This window comes from Pseudophryne corroboree, chromosome 5, assembly GCF_028390025.1.
Source record: "Pseudophryne corroboree isolate aPseCor3 chromosome 5, aPseCor3.hap2, whole genome shotgun sequence".
Classification (NCBI taxonomy): Eukaryota; Metazoa; Chordata; class Amphibia; order Anura; family Myobatrachidae; genus Pseudophryne; species Pseudophryne corroboree.
The window spans coordinates 464,159,046-464,185,629 of record NC_086448.1 but is presented as its reverse complement, the minus strand read 5'-3'; the positions used below and the strand labels follow the sequence as shown (position 1 = coordinate 464,185,629).

Below are 26,584 nucleotides of genomic sequence, written 5' to 3'. Positions count from 1 at the left end.
CTGCCTGAGGGAGTGGTTGGTAAGGCAGATTTGAGAAAACGGCGGGGGGGAGACGTCTCGAATTCCAGCTTGTACCCCTGAGATGCTACTTGAAAGATCCAGGGATCCACCCGTGAGCGAGCCCACTGATTGCTGAAATATTTGAGACGGGCCCCCACCGTACCTGGCTCCGCCTGTGGAGCCCCAGCGTCATGCTGTGGACTTAGAGGAAGCGGGGGAGGACTTTTGCTCCTGGGAACTGGCTGTATGCTGCAGCTTTTTCCCTCTACCTCTGCCTCTGGGCAGAAAGGACGCGCCCCTAACCCGCTTGCCCCTATTGGGCCGAAAGGACTGTACCTGATAATACGGTGCTTTCTTTGGCTGTGAGGGAACATGGGGTAAAAATGTAGACTTCCCAGCTGTTGCTGTGGAAACTAGGTCCGAGAGACCATCCCCGAACAACTCCTCACCCTTATAAGGCAGAACTTCCATGTGCCTTTTAGAATCTGCATCTCCTGTCCACTGCCGAGTCCATAACCCTCTCCTGGCAGAAATGGACATTGCACTTATTTTAGATGCCAGCCGGCAAATATCCCTCTGTGCATCCCTCATGTATAAAAGTGCGTCTTTAATATGCTCTACGGTTAGCAATATAGTGTCCCTGTCTAGGGTATCAATACTTTCCAACAGGGAATCTGACCACGCAGCTGCAGCACTGCACATCCATGCTGAAGCAATAGCTGGTCTCAGTAAAACACCTGTGCGTGTATATATAGACTTCAGGATAGCCTCCTGCTTTCTATCAGCAGATTCCTTCAGGGCGGCCGTATCCGGAGACGGTAGTGCCACCTTCTTTGACAAGTGGATGTTTCCCAACGTGACCTATCCTCTGGCGGGAAAGGGTACGCCATTAGTAACCTCTTAGAAATTACCAGTTTCTTATCAGGGGAAGCCCACGCTTCTTCACACACTTCATTTAACTCTTCAGATGGAGGAAAAGCTACTGGTAGTTTTTTCTCTCCAAACATAATACCCTTTTTTGTGGTACCGGGGGTAACATCAGAAATGTGCAACACATTTTTCATTGCCTCAATCATGTAACGTGTGGCCCTACTGGAAGTTACATTAGTCTCATCGTCGTCGACACTGGACACAGCACCATCCACTCAGGTGTCGACCCCGCAGGGGGTGACATCACATTTATCGGCATCTGCTCCGCCTCCACATAAGCCTCCTCATCAAACATGTCGACACAGTCGTACCGACACACCGCATACACACAGGGAATGCTCTGACAGAGGACAGGACCCCACAAAGCCCTTTGGGGAGACAGAGAGAGAGTATGCCAGCACACACCAGAGCGCTATATAATGCAGGGATTAACACTATAACTGAGTGATTTTTCCCCCAATAGCTGCTTCTATTATCTATACTGCGCCTAAATTTAGTGCCCCCCCTCTCTTTTTTACCCTTATGTAGCTTGACACTGCAGGGGAGAGCCTGGGGAGCTGTCTTCCAGCTGCACTGTGAAGAAAAAATGGCGCCAGTGTGCTGAGGGAGATGGCCCCGCCCCTTTTCCGGCGGACTTCTCCCGCTTTTTCTGGAATTCTGGCAGGGGTATTTTTACACCTATATAGCCTTCCTGACTATATATGGTGTAGATTTGCCAGCCAAGGTGTCTTATATTGCCCTCAGGGCCCCCCCCCCCAGCGCCCTGCACCCATCAGTGACCGGAGTGTGAGGTGTGCATGAGGAGCAATGGCGCACAGCTGCAGTGCTGTGCGCTACCTTGTTGAAGACAGAAGTCTTCTGCCGCCGATTTTCCGGAACACTTCTTGCTTCTGGCTCTGTAAGGGGGCCGGCGGCGCGGCTCCGGGAACGAACACCAAGGTCGGGTCCTGCGGTCGATCCCTCTGGAGCTAATGGTGTCCAGTAGCCTAAGAAGCCCAAACTACCACCAGTTAGGTAGGTTCGCTTCTTCTCCCCTTAGTCCCTCGCTGCAGTGAGTCTGTTGCCAGCAGATCTCACTGTAAAATAAAAAAACTAAAATATACTTTCTTTCTAGGAGCTCAGGAGAGTCCCTAGTGTGCATCCAGCTCAGCCGGGCACAAGATTCTAACTGAGGTCTGGAGGAGGGTCATAGTGGGAGGAGCCAGTGCACACTAGGTAGTCCTAAAGCTTTCTTTAGTTGTGCCCAGTCTCCTGCGGGGCCGCTATTCCCCATGGTCCTTACGGAGTCCCAGCATGGTCCTTACGGAGTCCCAGCATCCACTTAGGACGTCAGAGAAATGTCACTCATAAAAGTAATCTTACTACTGTTAATATAGAGATTAATGGGCCCTACACATTTAGCGATTACACTGAAAGATATGAACGACCTCGTTCATTAATGAATGAGATATCGTTCATATCTTTCAGTGTGTATGCACCAACGATGAATTATGCGCGGCCCCGCACTCGTTCATCGTTGGTGTCAGGTTGTTTATACATGCATGCCAATATGGAGAATATCGTCCATATTAGCATACAGGGCTATGGGGCCAGGTGACGGGGGGAGTGAAGAAACTTTGCTCCCCCCGTCACCCTTTCCCCCACGCCTGCCACAGGGTCGTCCGTCGGGCACCTCGTCCGTCGGGCACCTCGGCGGCAAATCCGCCAGTATGTAGGGCACGTAACACTGTGCGGTCAATTTAGTTTGTCAAAACATTTAAACAAAGTTGCAAAACAGAGGCAATAAAACATAAATGTATTAAAAACAAAACCTTGTACATACAGTATAATATTAGTTTGCTAGGGAAATTTTTGCACCTTATTCTACTCCTCAATTGTACTTTGTTGAACAAATATTGAATAAATAATTTTAATCTACAAATAATCTACAATAAAGTTACACTTCTAACTAAAGCCATTACTATAGCACGTTGTTTTATTTGTATAATAGTTTTGCAGATCATATACATATTTGTAATTTTAGGGTTTTGGTCATTGATTTATTTGACTATCGGTAGGAGCATTCCTCCAAGCATATTGCTACATTTGATAGATACAGTATCACTGATTATGCATATAAAGTACAGCACAATACACTCACAGCAATGCAGACAGTTACTAACATATTGTCTTGTCCATTCAGTATCTATTACACATGAAATGCAATCCAAGAACCATAGATATGATGTGTTCTTGTTACTGCCCCAAGTCAGTCATCTGTGAATGTGTACAGATGTGCCTGACTTCACCTCTGAACTGGAGACAGGCCACCCAGGAGGCCATCTTGACAAGGAGAATTATTGGAAAGTAAAGGAGATGATAGCTCTAGAGGCTTAAGTACATGTATACACACAATCTTCATGTTATCTCTCCTGTTCTTCTGTAGGACAAACTCCCAGGTTTAATGTCAGTAGCTGTCACAAGGATCATAAAACAGTTGGCACCAAGATTTACCTCTTCACTGACAGTTTGACAAGAAAACCACTGTAGAGGATTGTTAAAGATGTGTTTAATGGTTTAGGGGAGAATAGTTTATATTGTTGTTTTATGGCAAATAAAGATGTACTATACTGAATACTTCAGTTACAGTCTAATGACAGTATAGACAGATTTACTATACGTTTACAGCTTGTTGTTATTCCAGTCTTACCTATTCTGAGTAAACTCATAATCATGTAGCAGACATATTCCCTAATGCAATGAAAGAAATATGAAACAGACTAATAAAATGGCCACCAACCAGCAGGGTCACACTGGATAATAAACTTACCATAATTGTCCAGGAGGCAACAAGCAGAATAGGCCGAATGGGGCCCATATAACCTGTCTGATAAAAAGAACATGTGGGACAAATTATTTTGTTGCCCTCTCATATCTCAAAGATATGTTTGTTATTTAACTGTTTTTAAATATTATATTTACTAATATGGTATACAAAATGAAATGGATAAATCTATATAATTCCCTGTGTACTAGTGTGCAAGTATTAAACTATAACTGGGGGCAGAGGTAACTGTGCGCTCCAGGACACTAATACATGTACTAGGAATTAAACCCGGGGTAGAGGAGTCCGTATTGTTTAAAACAATGTATCATTTTCCCTAAAGTTATATGACTAGCTAATGCTAAGAACTCAAGGGTCATAAAAAAACAATTAGGCCAAAATGTAAAGAGGGGTGTGGGGTGGGGGATTCGAAGTTGCAATGTCCAATCACAAACTTCACAATTTAATATGGGAGGAGAGTGAGAATTAGCAATGTTACTCACTGAGGCCCTCATTCCGAGTTGTACGCTCGGTATTTTTCATCGCATCGCAGTGAAAATCCGCTTAGTACGCATGCGCAATGTTCGCACTGCGACTGCGCCAAGTAACTTTACTATGATGAAAGTATTTTTACTCACGGCTTTTTCTTCGCTCCGGCGATCGTAATGTGATTGACAGGAAATGGGTGTTACTGGGCGGAAACACGGCGTTTCAGGGGCGTGTGGCTGAAAACGCTACCGTTTCCGGAAAAAACGCAGGAGTGGCCGGGGAAACGGTGGGAGTGCCTGGGCGAACGCTGGGTGTGTTTGTGACGTCAACCAGGAACGACAAGCACTGAAATGATCGCACAGGCAGAGTAAGTCTGGAGCTACTCTGAAACTGCTAAGTAGTTAGTAATCGCAATATTGCGAATACATCGGTCGCAATTTTAAGAAGCTAAGATTCACTCCCAGTAGGCGGCGGCTTAGCGTGTGTAACTCTGCTAAAATCGCCTTGCGACCGATCAACTCGGAATGAGGGCCTGAGTGCTGACTATGGGGTAAATGCAATTGCGGTCGAATTGCCGCAAATGTCGAAAAGCGGGGCATTTTCGACAAAAAAAACCTGTCGAATTGGATTTGACAATGCCATACAGTACTTTTCGACAAAAAACCTGCCGTTTCAGATTCGACTTTTTGCAATTCGACATGTCTGCAATGGTAAAAATGCGGCTTTTCGACAAAAGTATATTCAATTGAAGAATATCGATTCGACAACAGTGCTTTTCGACAGTCATTTCGTCAATTTCATTCCGCCTCATTTTGCTGTCGTGATCTAATAATTTTTTTTAAAAACATGTTTTTTTTCGTGTTTTTTTGATTGCTAATAGCATATCTATTTATATTAGAAGGGATTATCTACTTGGTTTGTCTATTTATGAGCCACAATTATTATTTAATAGATTTTTTAAAAGAATATTATTATTTTTTACTGACTTAAATAATATGGAGAGATCAGTGCATGTTTTTCAGTGGGAAGGGGTGGGAATGGGTTAAAATTTCAGAACAAAAAATGCGTGGGGTCCCCCCTCCTAAGTATAACCAGCCTCTGGCTTTTTGAGCCGGTCCTGGTTGCAAAAATACGGGGGGAAAATGACAGGGGATCCCCCGTATTTTAACAACCAGCACCGGAATCTGCGCCTGGTCCTGGTGCCAAAAATCCGGGGTACAAAACACGTAGGGGTCCCCCGTATTTTTCACACCAGCACCGGGCTCCACTAGTCAGAGAGATAATGCCACAGCCGGGGGACACTTTTATATAGGTCCCTGCGGCCGTGGCATTAAATCCCCAACTAGTCACTCCTGGCCAGGGTACCCTGGAGGAGTGGGGACCCCTTAAATCAAGCGGTCCCCCCCTCCAGCCACCAAAGGGCCAGGGGTGAAGCCCGAGGCTGTCCCCCCATCCAAGGGCGGTAGATGGGGGGCTGATAGCCATGTGTCAAAAAAAATAATATGTTTTTTTGTAGCAGAACTACAAGTCCCAGCAAGCCTCCCCCCACAAGCTGGTACTTGGAGAACCACAAGTACCATCATGCGGGGGTGAAACGGGCCCGTTGGTACCTGTAGTTTTACTACAAAAAAATACCCAAATAAAAACAGTACAGACACACCGTGACAGTATAACTTTATTACATACATGCACACCAACATACACACATTCTTACCTATGTTGACACGAAGTGTCGGTCCCCTTGTCAACGTAGAATCCACGGGGTACCTGTAAATAAAATTATACTCACAACAATCCAGTGTAGATCGGTGCTCTTCTTTGTTTGTAATCCACGTACTTATCAAAATAAAAAAAACGACAAACACGATCCACGCACTGAAAGGGGTCCCATGTTTACACATGGGACCCCTTTCCCCGACTGCCGGGACCCCTCGTGACTGCTGTCAAAGAGGGTCCCTTCAGCCAAGCAGGGAGCGCCACGTCGTGGCACTCTCCTGATTGGCTGTGCGCATCTGAGCTATCAGGTGGCGCACTCGAGATACACTGTAGCGCATAGGCGCTCCATTGTATCCAATGGTGGGAACTTTGCGGTCAGCGGTTGACTGCGAGGGTCCCCACATAACCTCGCGGTCAACCGCTGACCGCAAAGTTCCCACCATTGGATACAATGGAGCGCCTATGCGCTACAGTGTATTTCGAGTGCGCCACCTGACAGCTCAGACGCGCACAGCCAATCAGGAGAGTGCCACGACGTGGCGCTTCCTGATTGGCTGAAGGGACCCTCTTTGACAGCAGTCACAAGGGGTCCCGGCAGTCGGGGAAAGGGGTCCCATGTCTAAACACGGGACCCCTTTCAGTGCGTGGATCGTGTTTGTAGTTTTTTTATTTTGCCAAGTACGTGGATAACAAACAAAGAAGAGGACCGATCTACACCGGATTGTTGTGAGTATAATTTTATTTACAGCTACCCCGTGGATTCTACGTGGACAAGGGGACCGACACTTCGTGTCAACATAGGTAAGTATGTGTGTATGTTGGTGTGCATGTATGTAATAAAGTTATACTGTCACGGTGGGTGTGTACTGTTTTAATTTGGGTATTTCTTTGTAGTAGAACTACAGGTACCAGCGGGCCCATTTCCCCCCCGCATGCTGGTACTTGTGGTTCTCCAAGTACCAGCTTGCGGGGGAGGCTAAGGCTTGCTGGGACTTGTAGTTCTGCTACAAAGAACAATATTCTTTTTTTTTTACACTTGGCTATCAGCCCCCCATCCGCCGCCCTTGGATGGGGGGACAGCTTCTGGCTTCACCCCTGGCCCTTGGGTGGCTGGTGGGGGGGACCCCTTGATTTAAGGGGTCCCCACTCCTCCAGGATACCCTGGCCAGGGGTGACTAGTTAGTGATTTAATGCCACGGCTGCAGGGACCTATATAAAAGTGTCCCCCGGCTGTGGCATTATCTCTCTGACTAGTGGAGCCCGGTGCTGGTGTGAAAAATACGGGGGACCCCTACGTGTTTTGTCCCCCGTATTTTTGGCACCAGAACCAGGCGCAGAGCCCGGTGCTGGTTGTTAAAATACGGGGGATCCCCTGTCATTTTTTCCCCGTATTTTTACAACCAGGACCGGCTCAAAGAGCCCGAGGCTGGTTATTTACAGCTAGGTTATATCGCTGTGCTGGGACGAGCAGGAATATAGGACTACTTCTGACCTGAAATCAGGTCTCTTATGGTCTGATGATTTTCAAACTGTATATGCCTACTTAATTACTTGCTACACTTGATGTTAGATACGGTACTTCTGTGAGTGGCTGCCTGAACTTCTGACCAAGTTTATGGTCCTTTGCTACAATGACTTTTGAAACATAGGGGGTCATTCCGAGTTGTTCGCTTGTTAGTTTTTTTCGCTACGGAGCGATTAGTCGCAAACTGCGCATGCGCAATGTTCGCAGTGCGCCTGCGCCAAGTAAATTAGCACAAAAGTTTGATATTTTACTCACGGCTTAACGAAGATTTTTCATTGTTCTTGTGATCGTAGTGTGATTGATAGGAAGTGGGTGTTTCTGGGCGGAAACTGGACGTTTTATGGGAGTGTGCGGAAAAACGCTGACATTTCTGGGAAAAACGCGGGAGTGGCTGGAAAAACGGGGGAGTGTCTGGGCGAACGCTGGGTGTGTTTGTGATGTCAGACCAGGAACGAAACTGACTGAACTGATCGCAGTGTAGGAGTAAGTCTGGAGCTACTCAGAAACTGTTAAGAAATTTCTATTCGTAATTCTGCTAATCTTTCATTCGCAATTCTGCTATGCTAACATACACTCCCAGAGGGCGGCGGCATAGCGTGTGCAATGCTGCTAAAAGCAGCTAGCGAGCGAACAACTCGGAATGATGGCCCTAATTTCTTATTTATTAAATATTAATTTGTAATGATTTTTACCATCTTTGGTTATTTAACATTGTAACATTTAATTCGGCACTTTTATAGCACATTATTATTATTATTATTATTATTATTATTTTGACTAATATAACACTTTTTAGCATTCTAATTAATAGCCCTCACCTATGTAAAACTCCTTAACACATAGCATATGCTTCTTTCTTATTAACACTTACTAACACCTTAGCCACTCATTAGTGTTGTGCCTTGTGCAGCTGGCCTCTGCTGACTTGGCGGGGTCCCACACCCCTTGACCTGAACCTTAGTGTTAGTGAACCACATGAGGCCACCTGGAAGTTGGCTGGTGGGCCCATATTATTTGGCCCAAAAGTATGCCAAGCACCTGGACTTTGCTCTAGATAGAGTTTATTATAATTATTCTGATTAGCAGTGCTAATCTTTATGTGTGGAACTACAAGTCTCAGCATGATAGCACCTCTCATTATGTTTGTAATTAGAGTGTGCAGTCCAAGGTCGTTGTCCCCCTCCTCCCCATATAGTCTTTGGTTATATTAAAGGTCTGAATTTATATACATTTCAATTACCATGATAATACAGATTAGTTCAGTATTAATAGAGAACAATTGAAGCAGCTGATATTGATATTTTCATTGTAATTGACATCTGATATGTATTATCCTATCTCTTTCAGATTCTGACCTGAGCATGCGGACACTCAGTACACCAAGTCCTGCACTCATATGCCCACAAAACCTGCATAGCTTTCAGAATGGGAGAGGATCATCCACGTCATCATCCTCCATCACAGGAGAGACTGTTGCTATAGTTCATTCCCCACCTCCCACACGCCTCACTCATCCACTGATACGCCTTGCATCCCGCCATCAAAAAGAACAGGCCAATATTGACCGATTGCCAGATCAATGCATTATCCAGATTTTTTCATACCTACCTACAAACCAGCTTTGTCGTTGTGCTCGTGTCTGCAGACGATGGTATAATCTAGCTTGGGACCCTCGGTTATGGAGGACTATTCGACTGACTGGTGAAACAATAAGCGTGGATAGGGCTTTAAAAGTGCTGACCCGTAGACTTTGTCAGGATACACCCAACGTCTGTCTCATGTTGGAGACGGTAATTGTCAGTGGCTGCAGGCGGCTCACAGATCGAGGGCTCTACACCATCGCCCAGTGCTGCCCTGAACTGAGGAGACTAGAGGTCTCCAATTGTTACAACATCTCAAATGAGGCAGTGTTTGACGTGGTATCATTGTGCCCAAACCTGGAGCATCTGGATGTATCAGGTAAATAAAAACTGTATTACAGATTATTCAGTTGCTTTAAGAAAGCATATATTGTAGGACTGTTCTTGATAATGAAAACACAGGTAAAACCTATTGATTACATGATGTGGCGTGCTACCTCTTTGTAACTTGTAGGTGTCAATTCTACTGATAACATTTAAAAAAAATCCTTGAATTTTTAATTGTTGACAAAAATGCATCATGTGATGCACAGTTCTAATCAGGACTTTAAAAGGTACTATCAAATATACCATTAGAGTTTACTTGGTATCCTGACTGTGCTGCCGTTCAGTAAATGTGTCATCTATTGACAATCTGGATTGGGACTGAGTTCTAGTATTGGATGCTTCTACAACAGTAAAGGTCCATACACACTTAACGATATAATGAGCGACGTCGCTCATTTTCCCCCTCCTTGAGCGACGTCGCTCATTTTATCGTTAAGTGTGTATGCCGCCAGCGACGACCGATGCGCGGCCCCGCGGGTCGGCAACGATCGTCGCTGTCGGTAGGGCATGCATGAAGGATGTGGACTGTCGTCCACGACCTTCATGCAGGGCTGGCGGGGGCGTGACGTCACTGAGCGATATGAGCTGTCATATCGCTCAGTGCATACAGGCGGCCGCCGACCGGCCGGCCCGGGAGGGGGGAAACGTTAGACGATGTCGCTCACAGAGCGACATCGTCTAATGTGTATGGGCCTTAAGCCCCATAAACCAGCAGGATGGACTAACCAATCACAACACAAGTTACAGTCCTTAGATTCTATACTGTAAATGCCCTTTTGGCTGCCATGTAGGAGCTTTAATTGTGCCACCATGGAGTAGATAAATACTGCTGCCCACTGTGGTGTTTGTGATATAAATGTGCTATTAACATGATGACAAAAACATGTTTCTTTATCTATTTAGATTTTATTTATAAATGTTTAAATTTGTTGGACCAGAAATGCAGTTTGCACTTTTATGTAAAATATGTGCTGACTGGTCCAACGATTTGGTCAATGCTATGCACAAACAGTATTGTGAATACACACTTACTGTACCAGTATGCTGCATGACATGTCTGCCCACAAGAACCGGTAGTGACTGCGATTCCTGGGCAGGAGTATGGGGCAGTCGGTGGGATGGCCGTACAGACAGCCAGTTGTACCGATATATCTGTGAGATACAGCGGCATCATCTGTGCGGCAGGACCGACACAATATGTCTGTGAACTACATAATTCACAGACATATCTTCCGTACACAGACGCAGATGCACAATGCTGTTGGCTGAACGAACAACATGTCGCATAGTGTGCACCTAGCATTTATTCCCAAAATGGGAATGCAATACTGTTAAATACAGTACAGGAGAACATACAAAAATAGCTGAATAGATAGATAGCTAGAAAGGAGTAATATGCCTGCAGAGACGCACTGGAGCTCAGCTCAGCTATCACCATGGGTAACCAGTTTTAAATCTCAAGGCTCCCTTAGATTTTCACTCAATTATAACTTGTGATGAGAGTTTCAGTCATTGGTTTAGACTATGTGTAAACAATAGGGGTAATTCCAAGTTGATCGCAGCAGGAAATTTTTTAGCATTTGGGCAAAACCATGTGCACTGCAGGGGGGGCAGATATAACATTTGCAGAGAGAGTTAGATTTGGGTGGGTTATTTTGTTTCTATGCAGATAAATACTGGCTGCTGTATTTTTACACTGCAAATTAGATTGCAGATTGAACACACCCCACCCAAATCTAACTCTCTCTGCACATGTTATATCTGCATCCCCTGCAGTGCACATGGTTTTGCCCAATTGCTAACAAACTTGAAGCTGCGATCAACTCAGAATTACCCCCAATGTGCATCACGGTATAGCCTGTCTGGACATAACCATGTCAAATGGCATACATCCAAAGTGTACAATATCAGGCAGCACTACTGTGGTTTAAAGGCAAGCCCGTTACCACACTATGGGGGACATTTACTAAGCAGTGATAAGAGCGGAGAAGTGAGCCAGTGGAGAAGTTGCTCCATTAACCAATCAACAGCTCTGTATCATTTTATAGTATGCAAATTATAGATGTTACTTCAGTGCTGATTGGTTGCCATGGGCAACTTCTCCACTGGCTCACTTCTCCACTCTTATCACTGCTTAGTAAATGTCCCTCAACACCCTACCTGCGAAGATATCACACGCTCTTCCGGTGCGTGCTAGGGGAGCCCAGGGGTATTCTGCTTTTCTTCCACAACCCAAAACATAATGGTAGGTTAACTGACTTCCGACACAGAACTAACTGTAGTGTATATGTGGGCATGTGTGTACATGTGGTAGGGATAGAGATAGGAAATAATAAATACAATCATTCTATACAAGATATGAAGATACTAGTAACATTAAATAAATACAAGCAGGGAACAGGGTGACAGACAAAATGCTTCACCCATATCCTGAAGGGAAAACCCTGACTGGGGAGACTTTAGCTCAGTTTATTTACTGATTACCAGAATGGGCAAAACCATGTGCACTGCAGGGGGGGCAGATATAACATTTGCATAGAGAGTTAGATTTGGGTGGGTTATTTTGTTTCTATGCAGGGTAAATACTGGCTGCATGCATTGCTGCATTTCGTGTGCATTGTGTTTGATTTACTTCCTTCAAATAACAAAACTCGTGCAGAAACTTGGCAGCATTAAGATAGGGGGTTATCAAATTTTCTAAAGAACAAGTGGAGGTGTTGCCCATATCAACCAATGACATTATACATATCATATATCCAGTGGTGCCAGTAGAAAAAAATTCTTATAGGTACAGTGTGCATGCACCGAAGGCCAGATACACATATGACCCCAATAGTGCCAGAAACATGTTGCCCCACAGTGCCAGGTATACATTGCCCACAGTGCAGATATACATTGACCCCACAGTGCCAGATATACATTGACCCCACAGTGCCAGCTATACATTGCCCCCACAGTGCCAAATACACAAATGCCCCCACAGTGCCAGATACACAAATGCCCCCACAGTGCCAGATACACAAATGCCCCCACTGTGCCAGATACACAAATGCCCCCACTGTACCAGATACACAAACGCCCCACTGTGCCAGATACACAAATGCCCCCACTGTGCCAGATACACAAATGCCACCACTGTGCCAGATACACAAATGCCCCCACTGTACCAGATACACAAATGCCCCCACAGTGCCAGATACACAAATGCCCCCACTGTGCCAGATACACAAATGCCTCCACTGTGCCAGAATACACATTGCCCCACTGTGCCAGATACACATTGCCCCACTGTGCCAGATATACATTGTCCCACTGTGCCAGATATACAATACCCCACTGTGCCAGATATACATTGCCCTACTGTGCCAGATATACATTGCCCCACAGTGCCAGATATACCTTGCCCCACTGTGCCAGATATACTTTTCCCCACTGTGCCAGATATACATTGCCCCACTGTGCCAGATATACATTGCCCCACTGTGCCCCCCCTTCCCCCTCCCTGCTCACCGCTGCCTCTGTTGCTGCTATGTGAGGGGAGGAGAGCGCAGAGCCTCTCCTGTCCCTCAATGCTCCAGAAGTCCGGTGAGGTCTCCGGCGGCGGGTATCTCAAATGAGGTGCCGGTTCGTTAGGCAATCAGGAGCCGCGGCTACCGGTCCACGAGCTCTGATTGGCTAGCAAAGCGGTGCCTTATTGAGATTGACCCCGTCACCACCGCTGGAGAGTGAGATGGTGAGACCGGGCATCATAGAGCATTGAGGGGCAGGAGAGGTGCTGCGCTCTCCTCCCTTCACACAGAAGCCAGCGGGATGCAGTATGGTGGATGGCCCAGCGGTACGGCGTACCGGCTGGGAATTTCTTACCAGTATGCCGTACCATACCGCCGTACTTGCTGCGCTGCATATATCTAATACATTCTATAAAATGGCAGCTGGAATCTGATTGGTTACTATGGGCAACACCTAGGGTTGCCACCTCTCCCTGATTTCCTGGATTCTCCAGGATTTGGTGTCAACCCTCCAGGAGGCTTTTCCCTTCACCTGGATTCCTCAGGAATAATTGGATCCTGGAGCACCAGCAGTGCTCCTTGGCAGCCGAGGAACTCAGTGAACTACAGTGACTGTCTCGCGAGATGATGACATCAAATCTTGCGATACTGTGTTCAGCCCATACTGAGCCGAAGCTGCTGTTGCGCTGCCATCGGCAGCTCTTCCACAGCATTTCCCCGGGCTGCGGTGGTGAAGTAACGCTGGCCCAGCTCATGTGAGAAGAGCAACGAGAGCTGACAGGCATGTCACACATATATGTATAATATAATGAGCATGCATGAAACAAATAGAGGCACAAGATATATATAGATATATGTATATTTTTAAATCACTAACAGACACCTTTTAGTAGTGCATTTGTTCGTTTAACCTGTTGAAGTTTGATATTGATTAGGTTATGTGCAAAACTTACACTTCCATGGTTCTTCCCTCTTTCACACAATCTAGTTGTAAGGTACCAAATGCCTGTAATTTATCCAAGTGGTGACTATTATATTCCTATTTATACAGATACACTGTGTCATTTAGGTTGTATGTACGTAAAATATTTTATAAATATGCTACATCATTTTATTCACATGAACATTGCTTGGTGCCGTGGGAGAAGGGGGGGGGGGGTTGGGATCGGGGGGGGGGGGGGGGGGGGCAGGAGTCGATGATGAATGAGGTGGCAACCCTAGCAACACCTTCAATTGTCCTCTTTAGAATGTTTGATAAATCCTCCACTATAAATGATCATGTCAGCCATGGAGCCTGCTTTTGACTATCACTACCAGCGATGACTGAGGGAAAGCCTGAGGCACAATACTGGAAATAATCACGGCGCACTCACCTCCTCCTACCCTATTACACGATATATGGGAGGCCTACAGCAAACAATTGCAGCCCCACCTGAGGGGCAGAAAAGATGAAAGTAAAGTTAGGAAAGGAAATAGAAGAGAATAGATGACAGACACAAGAGCAAACTATAGAGAACACATGTACAAGTCACTTCCCTGGCAAATTCTATATTCAGAGGAAACAGCAAAACAGTAGTAAATTAATCACAGAGACATTTACTGTACACTCAAAATGCAGATAATACTAATAATGCAGGACAATTTTATTTCCTTGAGAAATTTCAGGAAACAAAAAGTAAATAAAGCAAACCAGACTTTATAAACTCAAATTGCACACCCTCATCCCAGTGTACGTGCATGACCTAAGGTTGACCTAATACTGCAGGGACGGAACCCAGTACTGTATACTTTCACTGCTACTATTAGTGGCAATAATTCACTGTTAGGTTTCGGTGGGACAGCTATCGGCATAGACAGCAATGGAAAATTGCTCTGAAATGTTAGGAAAATGACGCAAATTCCTAACAAGTTTCACTGCAAGCTCTGCTGTCTAATCACATGTTTTGAAAAATATACCCTTAAGAAACAAAGCATATGATATAGCAAAAACTAAAATAAAGACATTTACCCCAATCTTTGCAGAGGAAATACGTACATCACTAGATATTACCATGGCTCGTTGAAATGGGCAAACAATTCATACAATAATATATAGCTCTGTGTGATGTACTACAATGTATTCATATAAAAAAAATAGATTTCTGCATCTTTGCGAACAAAACATAAAAAAAAATCAATGGACTGCTGTTTTTTGAAGACTAATACCCCTTTTCCACTAACGAGCACGGGTCGCAGCCGGGAGCCTGACACGGGAGCTGCCCCCTGCTGCGACCCGTGCTCTGTCCCTTTCCCATTAGCAGTCACAACCCGGCAAATGCCGGGTTGGTGACGCTTCTAGTGACACGGCAGGGGCGGCGCAGGGAGATCACATGATCTCCCAGCGCCGCCTTCCCTATGCACTGTGAACGGGAGCCGTGTCACCTCGACACGGCTCCCGTTCACACTAGACAGCTAGCCGGGTTGAACACGTGTTCAACCCGGCTAGCTACCAGGGTAGGATTCCCGGATCACTTGATCCGGGTTTACCCTTTTCCACTTGCAAAAAACACGGGTAAATGCGCGCCCCCGTGCATTTACCCGTGTTTTTTGAGCTAGTGGAAAAGGGGTATAAGTATATGGATATGCTTTACAGAAGATCAGCCCAAGTGTATTGGAAATATATATTGTTTTTCACATTAAATAAATCAAACATATGGACAAATATGTTTGTATTAGCAATATATAGAAAAATCTTAACCATGATAATGTTCCTAGAACTGCGCATTAAAGGGATCTGTTTGGACAAGTACTGCATGATAATAATGAAAGCACAGCAGATAATCTTATGGCACCTTAACAGTTCGGAAAGGAGTTATACGTTCATTGCCATAAATGTATTTCCTGGGCTATTAAAAAGATGGCACGCAAAAGTCTTTAGAAGGAATATTTCTACATGCAAATTGTTCTTATAGGAAATTTGTGAAGATTGCAACACGCTATTGCGCTAGATGGTAAGTTCCTTATACTGTCTGTGATGGTGGTTATACTATAGGTATAATAAGAAAGAGATGAAGACGACAGATGATTAGATTGTGCAGAGAGTCATTAGATATAAGAGCAGAACTGGTGTAAGTAATATAACCTGTGAATAGTACACATTGGGGGTAATTCAGAGTTGATCGCAGCAGCAAATTTGTTAGCAGTTGGGCAAAACCATGTGTACTGCAGGGGGGGCAGATATAACATTTGCAGAGAGAGTTAGATTTGGTGAGTTATTTTGTTTCTGTGCAGGGTAAATACTGGCTGCTTTATTTCTACACTGTAATTTAGATTTCAGTTTGAACACACCCCACCCAAATCTAACTCTCTCTGCACATGTTATATCTTCCCCCCCTGCAGTGCACATGGTTTTGCCCAACTACTAACAAATTTGTTGCTGCGACCATCTCTGAATTATGCCCATTGTTCTAGTCCCATTACATAAAAATTAGACTCTGACGAGTGTTCAATATTATATTATGATTATTATATTTATTATATTAAATAAACAATATTATTTCCCTTTCTAGGTTGTTCAAAAGTGACTTGCATCAGCTTGACCCGTGAGGCTTCCATAAAACTCTCTCCAATACATGGCAAACAGATATCAATTCGTTTTTTGGACATGACGGACTGTTTTGTGCTTGAAGATGAAGGTCTGCATACTATTGCCGCTCACTGTACTCAACTTACTCACCTGTACCTGCGTCGCTGCATCCGCATCACTGACGAGGGTCTACGATATATCATGATATACTGTACATCCATCAAGGAGCTCAGTGTGAGTGACTGCCGTTTTGTAAGTGACTTTGGCATGCGTGAGATCGCCAAATTGGAATCTCGTCTGCGGTACCTAAGCATAGCCCACTGTGGGAGGATTACAGATGTGGGCATCCGTTACATTGCCAAGTACTGCAGTAAGCTGCGCTACCTCAATGCTCGAGGTTGTGAAGGCATCACAGATCATGGAGTGGAGTACCTAGCAAAAAATTGCACAAAACTGAAATCATTGGACATCGGGAAATGCCCTCTAGTTTCAGACATTGGTTTGGAGTTTTTAGCTCTCAACTGCTTTAACTTAAAACGTCTGAGCCTGAAGTCTTGTGAAAGTATCACAGGCCAAGGGATACAGATTGTTGCTGCCAACTGTTTTGACCTGCAGATGTTAAACGTCCAGGACTGTGACGTGTCAGTTGATGCTCTACGGTTTGTCAAACGCCACTGCAAGCGATGTATAATTGAACACACAAATCCTGCATTTTTCTGAGAACATGTAATGTACTAAACATGTTATCTTAAATATTAAGAACCATATGCTAAAATGATAAAAATCGAAAACATGAAGAGAAACTTACACATGCAGCGACTTACTCATACGAGGTCCCGCTTTTTTGTATGATGTGATATGAAAGTAATGGAGCGCTTTTATCATTTTCTTTGTTTGCAATTTAAATATTTAGATGTGTAATGATCATGTATTATGACATTAGTGCATAATGTGTGCACATGTGTGTTGGATATATAGTATAAAGCAAGGTGATTTGGAATTTTTTGAAAGTGAGGGAATCACAAGGAAAATCTTCCTGTACACACACACATTAGTGTGAATGTAGTGTAAGATTTAACATGTTTCAGATGTTAGGATACAGTGAGAGAGAATCTCTGGTTAACACCTGAGTTAGCAGTTTATGCACAGTTTTCAAGAGAAGACTATAACTGCCAATACTTAATTATAACCAAATTGAACTACCAGTTATGTTTTATTAATGTTTTTCATTACTTGTTTAAGAGTTTTTCAATTAAATTAGAAATAATAAAAAAAAAACAGTTAAGTAAATTTTCCCAAATTTTTCACTTGGTTCTTTGTAATAGGCTTGTGTTAAATTAAAGGATTATGGAAATGTTAAATTGCATATTACATGCTAGAGCGTATTACAGCCTCCAGATTGTTGAGAACTTGAATCCTTTTATTGATCTAACATTGGCCCTCATTCCGAGTTGTTCGCTCGCTAGCTGCTTTTAGCAGCATTGCACTCGCTAGGCCGCCGCCCTCTGGGAGTGTATCTTAGCTTAGCAGAATAGCGAACGAAAGATTAGCAGAACTGCTACTAAATAATTCTTTGCCGTTTCTGAGTAGCTCCGGACCTACTCACAGATTGCGATCAGCTCAGTCCGTTTAGTTCCTGGTTTGACGTCACAAACACGCCCTGCGTTTGGTTAGCCACTCCCCCGTTTCTCCAGACACTCCCGCATTTTCCCTGACACTCCTGCGTTTTTAAGCACACTCCCGGAAAACGCTCAGTTACCACCCAGAAACGCCCCTTTCCTGTCAATCACTCACCGATCAGCTGAGCGACTGAAAAGCGCCGCAGGATCCACAGCAAAACTGCTAAGTTTTTAGTTAAATAACTAAGCGCATGCACTCTGCGTGCCTTGCGCATGCGCAATTAGCAACAAATCACATAGCGAAAATCGTCAACGAGCGAACAACTTGGAATGACCCCCATTGCCAATACCAGTCTCCATATTGTTTTATTGCACAGCACTTGTTTGTTATAGCAGAAGCCTTTTTAGAGATTCCGTGACAGGTTGCCAATTAAATGCATTGATGTTTTTAATTTCTTATAATAAGTTGCTTGGTTCTTTTAACATTTACATAACCCTGGAAGAAGTTTCCAAAATTACATTTTAAAATTAGATAAAAATTTAATTTTCAGTATTTCCTACCCTACCAAAAGTGTCACCTGCTAAAGTATCTGGTAGTGGTGATAGTTCAGTCATTGGTGTATGTGTTATATTTGCTAACGGACTGTCTGAGTTCAATTGCAAATATTATTTTTTGCTAAAATAAATGCAATACATTTTACCTACATACTCTCTGACAAATGCATTTCAATTGAAGCATTTGTAACACAGGTGGCGGTGGGATTTAAAAAAGAATTAAACTCAGTTTTGAATCCTGTCAAGTAAATGGAGCTCAGCCAAGAAGTTTCAACTAATTTAGGCATATTTACATTTTATTTTAAACCTTTTAGTGTTTTGCCACTATTCCCAGCTGTTATAGAGAGCTGTTTACCAGAATGCCATCCACTTTTCAAGGACTGGTAGGATTCCAGGGCTGCAATAATTACAAAGGTAATCCATCACCCTTGCCATGCGTATCACTACAACAGAATTTTCATACTGTATGTATCACTTTAATGTCATGGCCTTGCAGTTGTTCATAGTTATTACTAGGACAGTTCAACTGGAATTCAGTGGGGCAGATGTGGCCCTAAAGGTATTCCAGCTACCTATATTTTAACTGTGAATTCTCCAACTACTTTAGGCTACTTTTATGAAAATATCAGCCACGATATAATAAGAGCTTAACATCACAGATGTAGATAACACTGCTCCACCATTGAAGAATTTATCCCAATCCAGTAGTATACATTTGCTGATAATGAGCAAAATAATCTGTATGACTAATCTGTGTGTTAAATACTGAAAATTGGGCAATTATAAAGCAGTCACTGATTTGTAGATTTTAATTTGATTAGATTTCTAACTCCTCGGTGCTAAGGTATTTGCATAATTAAACCATGCAAGAGAATAAAATGGAATTGCATGGCTTTTTAAAAAAAAATTCAGGGTTTTTCAGTGTAATCCAAAAATGACTAAGCATCCCATGCTAGAAGAATAAGAAAATCAGACTGTACTGTACATGCTGGTCCGATTTATAGCCACGCTAGCTGGCTCTTACAATAAAACATAAACACAGTGTCCAATTTTTTTATCCTGAATGAATTTGTTTATTGTGCCAATCAGAGGCGGATCCAGAAGAAAATAACGTGGGGGCACCACAATAAGGGACAGGGTTTAGCGCTGACAGTGATATACTGTCTCGGAAAGGGCTGTGCCCTTACTGCAAGGTGCGTGTTCATATATATATGCCTTCCCAAGAGCCACACCCCTCATTTTCGTCATGCTGGCGGCATGGGGTACATAAACAAGAACAAGAGCCTTACATGCTTGCCGTGCCACCTGACTTCTCTACTGAGTCTGTGTGCCTTGGCCGAAGTGAATAAATTATACAGGGCAGTTGTTAAAATAAAGCGAGGACAGTGCAGTTAAAAAGCACTTGGCATACAATAGTGGCTTATGCTGTTGTGCACCTCACAGTACTCTTTGCCACTTCACTGCCCACCTCACAGTTCCCTGCCCCCTCACTGTCCTTCTCAGAGCACTTCTCCCTAATAACCACCTCTCAGCAGTCCCTGCCATTTTAATGTTCATAGCACTGTCCACCACAGCTAGGGCTGGCAACACTGATACTGATGTCTCTGGGGCCCCCCTACCTCAACCCCGCACCCCACCCAGAGTAGGAGGCCTGTGTGCAGGATCTGTCTGGTCCCCCTCCTCTCTTGCCAGCAGCGCTGTAGACTCTGTTCACTAGGGGACCATAGAGTTGTCCCAGAGTGTAGTGAACATGTGCGCTACACGTGCATGTGCACTACACTTTCTGGCTAAATGGTGTGGTTGCCATTTTCCTAGAGATTTTTTTACTGTTCATGCGTGAAAGCCGGGAAAATGGCCACGAACATTTTCATGGTGATTTCTGCATCGCTGCTGCTGCTAACGCCAGACTCTGGAGAGTAAGTATTGAATAAAATGGATGCAGTGTGGGCACCCCAGGGACTGTGTACACTGCATACACTGCACCCATTATAAATACGCCACTGTTGCCTGCTAACCGTTGGAGACCTGTTACTCTAAATGATTCCCTCAAAGAGACATGCCCAATTAAATCATGGATCTCTAACAACACCTTAAACTCTACCTCTGTCTGAATAGGCAAATTAAAAAACAGCTCAAAATACATAAAGAAGCATAGTGTAAAGGAAAATCTAAAGAAATGCAAGAGGCCAGTAGAAAACATGCGGTAGAAAACAGCATATTACGCAGCTGCAATGGAAAACGTAGAACCTCCCCCAAAAACTCCAAAGACCTAAATGGCCATCGTATTGACTTAATGAGGGGCAAACTTGAAAGATTGCAAGAACACTTTAAGAACCTATTAAATTGCCCCAGGCCTGAAAATTTAGACCCTGAGTTACTGGAAAACAATGACCTAATGGATGACCCCCTAAATGCAGACGAAATTAGATGAGAAATTAAAAAGCTGAAGAATGGAAAAGCACCAGGCATTGATTACATACCAGCAGAAAATGTAAAAAGCAGGAGGAGAGGTAGTAGTAAGCCAACTTAGGGCCTAAATCAGACCTGATCACTGTTGTGAGATTATACGGGCAATTATCGAAAGACTGTGCATACGTATGGGTCGCAATGCGCAGGCCAAACTGTGAAAGAATGGTGCGAAAATTTGACAGGAAGCAGACGTTTGGGGGTGTTAACTGCCCGTTTTCTGGGAGTGTCAAGAAAAATGCAGGCGTGCCCATGCGTTTTCTAGGAGGGTGTGTGACGTCAGCTCCGGCACGATCAGCCTGTTTGTATTGCAGTGTAGGAGTAAGTCCTGGGCTACGCACAGACTGGAAAAATCATTTGATGGTGAGTAAGTTGCAAACGGATTTGCAGATGTCCGCTGTCTGGCAAAGTTTTCGCACGGCGTACGCATGCATTTGCACACTTGCACAGGGCGAGTTTTCACTCTCTATGGGTGGCAGCTATCTGCAGACCTCTGCAAAAACACAGAGGAGCGATCAGGTCTGAATTAGGCCCTTAGAAACATACAGTATATACAATTGCTTGGAAAGATTACTGTATGCCAGAAGACTTCAAAGATGCCATCATAATTAATATTCACAAAAAAAGTGACCATACAAACTATAAAAACTACAGAGACATGCAGGCTCAGAGTGCTGCTGCTGATCTCCAGTCCTTTAGAAAAAAAATGCCAGAAATGACAGGGGGACCCCCGTGCCCACCCCCCTCCCCCTATGGATCCGCCTATGGTGTCAAAGGCATGCATTCAATTAAGCTTTACAACAATTACTTACCTTCAGTTCACAAATCTGAGCTTCTGTATAGAAATATAGAACAGAAATAGTGAAAGCGTAGATCTAAAATATCATATATTGCATAAATGGGTCAATTAAACGGCATATGTCATAAGGATTATGTATGAGATTGTATTTCCTCTTATATTTCCTTTTAAGTAATTGAATGGGGATAAAATATGTCAGTCTTAACTATTATCACCCGTATTTATTATCAATGAAATAGATCATAATCCTGACAATTTTTATGCTCATTGGTTCACCTAAATCTAATTTCAGGTAAAGTTTCCACATAATTTGGTTAATTAGGTTTGCATTATTAAGTAGACATTTGGACTATAAAACCACAATATTTTTCTATAGGTAAAACAAAAAATATCTTTTTGTACCCATCTCATATTTTAACGTATGGTATCATCCTCATTATTATATTCAGAAGTGTATGTAAGCAGCGTTCACAATATTTTATTAACTATTGGACATACTGTACTTTGGAATATGAAGTAAATATTGTCCTTTTAGTATGATCGCAACCCATGGAAATAATCAAACCATTGATAAGAAGATAACTTACAAGAATTTCTATTTTTCGGTTTATAACAAAATTGTCCATTTATAACAACTTATCTTAAGATCTAAAGCTAAAGGTTTTGTAGAGTGATGCAACAATGTATCAATATTCTAGGAAACTAAATTGTAATGGCAACTTCCTGCCAAGATGTATTGTGATGTATGGGGAAGGGGCCAAACAACTTTTCATACTTATTTGCTGCATGTCTTTAGAAATGTCCAATGCACAAGTAGAGAAGCTGGTTAAAATAAAAATATATACAGTACCTATTTCTTCTACACCAAAGTTGTAAAAACATTCTATTTCTTAGGTGTTTTATAACTTTTTTGATGTGAAGCTTATACTATAAAATGAGATAGATTCTTCCATTTTTTTAAACAACAATATTAACATAATGCTACCATACCTAGCATTGGAAAGTGGTTTATGGCTAACATGTTACTTTCCTTGTACAGTAGATTCAAATGTTGCAACTACTGTATTTTCCTAAAGAGTTTTTCTTAAATATGGCTTCTGGTATCTCATCAGTGCTCTGTAAATGTCCCTTTCCATAAACAACCAATATGTATTCTGTTATTGTTTTATGCTAATGAGTAAAGAACAATTTGAGGAAATATGGAACGCATTAAGCTGAATGCAAACTGATCACTTTTGTGCCTAGGAATTTCAATTTCCTATTGTTGAGTGCCTTACACAGTTACTGTATTAGGTTTGCCAAATACTCCACTGTGGTGTATTGTGTCTTAGTCATACTGTAGATTTATTGAAACCTTAAAACACACTCGGTATACTATTTTAGTTTACAAAGACATACTTTAAGCAAGATATTACATTACAATCTCAATTTTTATTTTCACCATTGTCATAAAGGTTTTGAAATGTTGACACATCTGTTCAATTTTCATGTAAAATAATTGTAAAGGTTGTAGGCTATGTGATATACTGTACCTGTATGAGTCAGGCATAAATTCATGCCAAATGGCTATTCCATGCCATCTATGTTGCAAATGGTAAACTGAGAATCTGTATTCACGTCCAACCACTGAATCAGGCCAGCATGCAAACCATATTTATCTTTTTTCATGATTGGGTTGCAGGATTTAATGTCTCTTACAATAAATAAATAAATAAGGGAAAGAGCAATTATTCTATATGCATCCCATGCAAAATATATTTGTCAGCTAAGCCAGCATCATACAATGTTTCGGGCTGTACACTGCACTTCACTTAAACAAACTAAAAAAAAAGTAATATGTTCTATTATGAAAAAAAGTTACAAATATCAAAATGATATACTTACAGTATGTATTTTTTGGTTTACTAAACAATGACTTTTTATGGCATACCCCATGCCATGAGTCCTAAATATCCACCCTGTGTTTTATTTTCAGTGCCGGATACAATAAAACAGTTATAAAAGCCTATTCTTACTAATGTCAAGCAATATTATAGCATTAATGAACAGACATTGTTTTTACACCAAACCTAGTACATTAAGTGAAGAACAATACAGATATCTATTTTTGGATTCAAAATGTACTAATTTCACATTTTAGCAGTTATCTTCTTGAGATGACTTATATGATCAATTATTAAACATAGCTCTAATTATTCAATATGGTGGAGAAAATGGTAAATTACAGCTGATTAGTTCTATAAAAATGTACATAGACGAAACCTAGTTATTTCACTATGCATATAGGAATTTAACATGTAAAAAGTATTTAATTTTTGTTCTCTTAGTTATGTTAATGTACCAATACTCTGTCTTGTCTTTGAAATGTTTAGCTGTTTAATGTGTTTGTATCGACATGTGATGTTCTTATGAAACTGCACAAATACACTTAAAATGCTTAATATTAAATATTTGTGGTTTATTGTTCTCTTCTTCATTAAAATGTGTCCGTTGCAAGTAGCTCAATAACATTTGCAATAGTAAAGCTCTCAAAGTGTTGAAAGTATACTGTAGCAGTATCGCACTACATATTACAGTATATAAAACAATGCATAGCAATGAGTGATTTCCACAATATGCAGGATATCAGCAGTGCTGTAGACCACTTATAGAGGAAACTTGGATGTAAGCTAATTTCATTTCCATAAAACAGTAGCATCCAAAAATAAAAGAGTTGGCATTGTAAGATATTCTAAAGCCAATGTAAAACAGTAAGGAAGCCTTGTGCTCCAAGCCAACCCACTATACATGTCATCTATAGCTGAGGTTTTCCAACTGTGGACCACAGCATATTGATGTGCCATGTAGCAGATATTGGCAGGATATACTTCTAATGAAGGCTGAAAGTTAGGGAGAGAAGAGATGTTTGCCTACAGGCTTCTAGAATGTAGATCCGGGCCTGAGTGTGACTGTGAAATCTATTTTCAGAGTTAAAATGGCATATATTAAGTATATTAAATTTGCAGAACATATTACAGAGTGAGTCGCCCATATCCACCATTCGTAAATAATCAGAAATTGTTTTTGGGTTTTTTAGCGTGACTGAGATAGTAGTGACACCTTTGTTTTTTGATGGTTCAATGTACACAAAAAAATGTAATTAATACAATAAGAAAAATATTGTATACAATTACCTTCAGGCCATGTGTGCAAGGTGTATCTGAAACATAAGTACCTTTCGTGTTTGGACTTGGGTCCCAACCCCATGAGATCTCATTATTGTATGAAAATATTGCAAAATACAAAAATCCACAATACTTCTAGTACCAAGCATTTTGCGTATGGGAGACTTCATCTGTATAAGATAACTAAACCCCACATTTAAATTTTCAGATTCATAAATCATGACAGCAAATACTTTGCTTACTGTTAGGCTGACATTCCATTGCAGCGCTATAAAAAGAATCACCACCTTATTCTAATAAAGACAGCTGAAGCTCACCTCACATAGTGGCCGATTCAGACCTGATCGCTAGGCTGCGTTTTCTCACAGCCTGCGATCAGATCTGAACTGCGCATGCATATGCACCACAATGCACAGGCGTGACGGTCCGCAGGAATGGGGATCGCCGGTCAGAGACGGGATGGTGCAAAAATTCAGAACGCACCGGCGATCGCAAGGAGATTGAGAGGAAGGGGCGTTTGTGGGTGGTAACTGACCGTTTTAAAGGAGTGTTTGGGAAAACGCAGGAGGCACCAGGTGTTTGGAGGGAGGGATTCTGATGTCAGCTCTGGCCCCGATCATCGCAGCGGCTAAGTAAGTCCTGGGCTGAGCAGAAATTGCACAAACTTTGTTTGTGCAGTTCTGCTACACATGCGATCGCACACCTGCACACACACCATACCCTCCCCATGTAGGTGGCGACTACCTGATCGCAGGGATGCAAAAAACACACCCTAGCAATCAGGTCTGAATTACACCCATAGTTAGTACAGTACCGATGTGACCAGAAACAAGTCAAACAGCTGAGGTTGCAGTCATTTGAGCTACTGTACTCACCTGGCCTTCTAACATAGCAGCATACTGCCAAGGAGTGGAGAGGGCATGTTGGGCATATTTCTCTAAGCAAAGACACTCCAGTTATCTTATGTTTATTACTCCTCCCACATAGTTAGTACAGTACCAATGGGATCACAAACAAGTCAATCAGCTGAGGCTGCAGTCATTTGAGCTATGGTACAGTTATTTTATGTTCATTACTCGGCTCACTACAGTAATTTACTTTGGTATACAGTATATTGATGTCAAATTGTCCTTGTACTAATCTGTAATGAGTATGTGATTCACTTAGATCAATCATTTTGCATAGAAAATCAAAAGTAATATGTAGAATAGGGCTGTCTTTTCGTATGGGCTCAATAGGGCGTTGCCCAAGACTCCAGAAGCATAATGGTCCCAGGTTGATAGCTGAGGGTCCCCTATTTCCAGAGGTACCAGCTCTTTGTAAATCATCCCTGGGGAACCAAAGATATCAGACTTGAAAGCAGTGGTCCCCATCTGAGCCTTTTATTCCCAGCCGGATATCTCGGGTTCTGTCTGACTTAGACTTTTTCTGAGGGTATACTCCAAAAGCTGGGACTCTCCCCTTTCGGTGGACACTG

The 26,584-nt window shown here is 42.7% G+C and overlaps 1 protein-coding gene across 1 annotated transcript in view; it reads left to right on the top strand.

The window, feature by feature from the left end:
• Positions 1-24,365, top strand: part of FBXL7 (F-box and leucine rich repeat protein 7) — a 400,185-nt gene extending 375,820 nt beyond the window's left edge. Inside the window, exons 3-4 of the mRNA XM_063922953.1 lie at positions 8,811-9,422; positions 16,488-24,365. Of these exons, the coding sequence (XP_063779023.1) occupies positions 8,811-9,422; positions 16,488-17,224 (1,349 nt within the window). The 3' untranslated portion in view covers positions 17,225-24,365. The remainder of the gene's footprint in view (positions 1-8,810; positions 9,423-16,487) is intronic.
• Positions 24,366-26,584: the final 2,219 nt, after the last annotated feature.